Source organism: Myotis davidii, unplaced genomic scaffold (assembly GCF_000327345.1).
Source record: "Myotis davidii unplaced genomic scaffold, ASM32734v1 scaffold809, whole genome shotgun sequence".
In the NCBI taxonomy this organism is placed as follows: domain Eukaryota; kingdom Metazoa; phylum Chordata; class Mammalia; order Chiroptera; family Vespertilionidae; genus Myotis; species Myotis davidii.
The window spans coordinates 1,733,030-1,733,322 of NW_006300017.1; the positions used below are offsets into that span (position 1 = coordinate 1,733,030).

At 65.2% G+C, this 293-nt stretch overlaps 1 protein-coding gene across 1 annotated transcript in view; it reads left to right on the forward strand.

The window, feature by feature from the left end:
* The first annotated feature begins 6 nt into the window (after positions 1–6).
* The window catches only part of VPS26B (VPS26 retromer complex component B), a 22,925-nt gene continuing 22,638 nt past the window's right edge, over positions 7–293 (forward strand). The window contains exon 1 of the mRNA XM_006776051.2: positions 7–259. Coding sequence (XP_006776114.1) covers positions 37–259 — 223 coding nt within the window. The 5' untranslated portion in view covers positions 7–36. The remainder of the gene's footprint in view (positions 260–293) is intronic.

The following is a 293-nucleotide window of genomic DNA, read 5'->3' on the forward strand; positions in this document are numbered from 1 at the left end:
GCCCCGGAGAGCCCGGCGCGCCCAGCCGGCGGCGAGATGAGCTTCTTCGGCTTCGGGCAGAGCGTGGAGGTGGAGATCGTGCTCAACGATGCGGAGAGTAGGAAACGGGCCGAGCACAAGACGGAGGACGGGAAGAAGGAGAAATATTTCCTCTTCTACGACGGCGAGACGGTCTCCGGGAAGGTGAGCCTCGCGCTCAAGCACCCCAACAAGCGGCTGGAACACCAGGGCATCAAGATCGAGTTCATCGGGCAGATCGGTGAGTCGGCGCCCGGGGCCTCCCTCCCCCACCC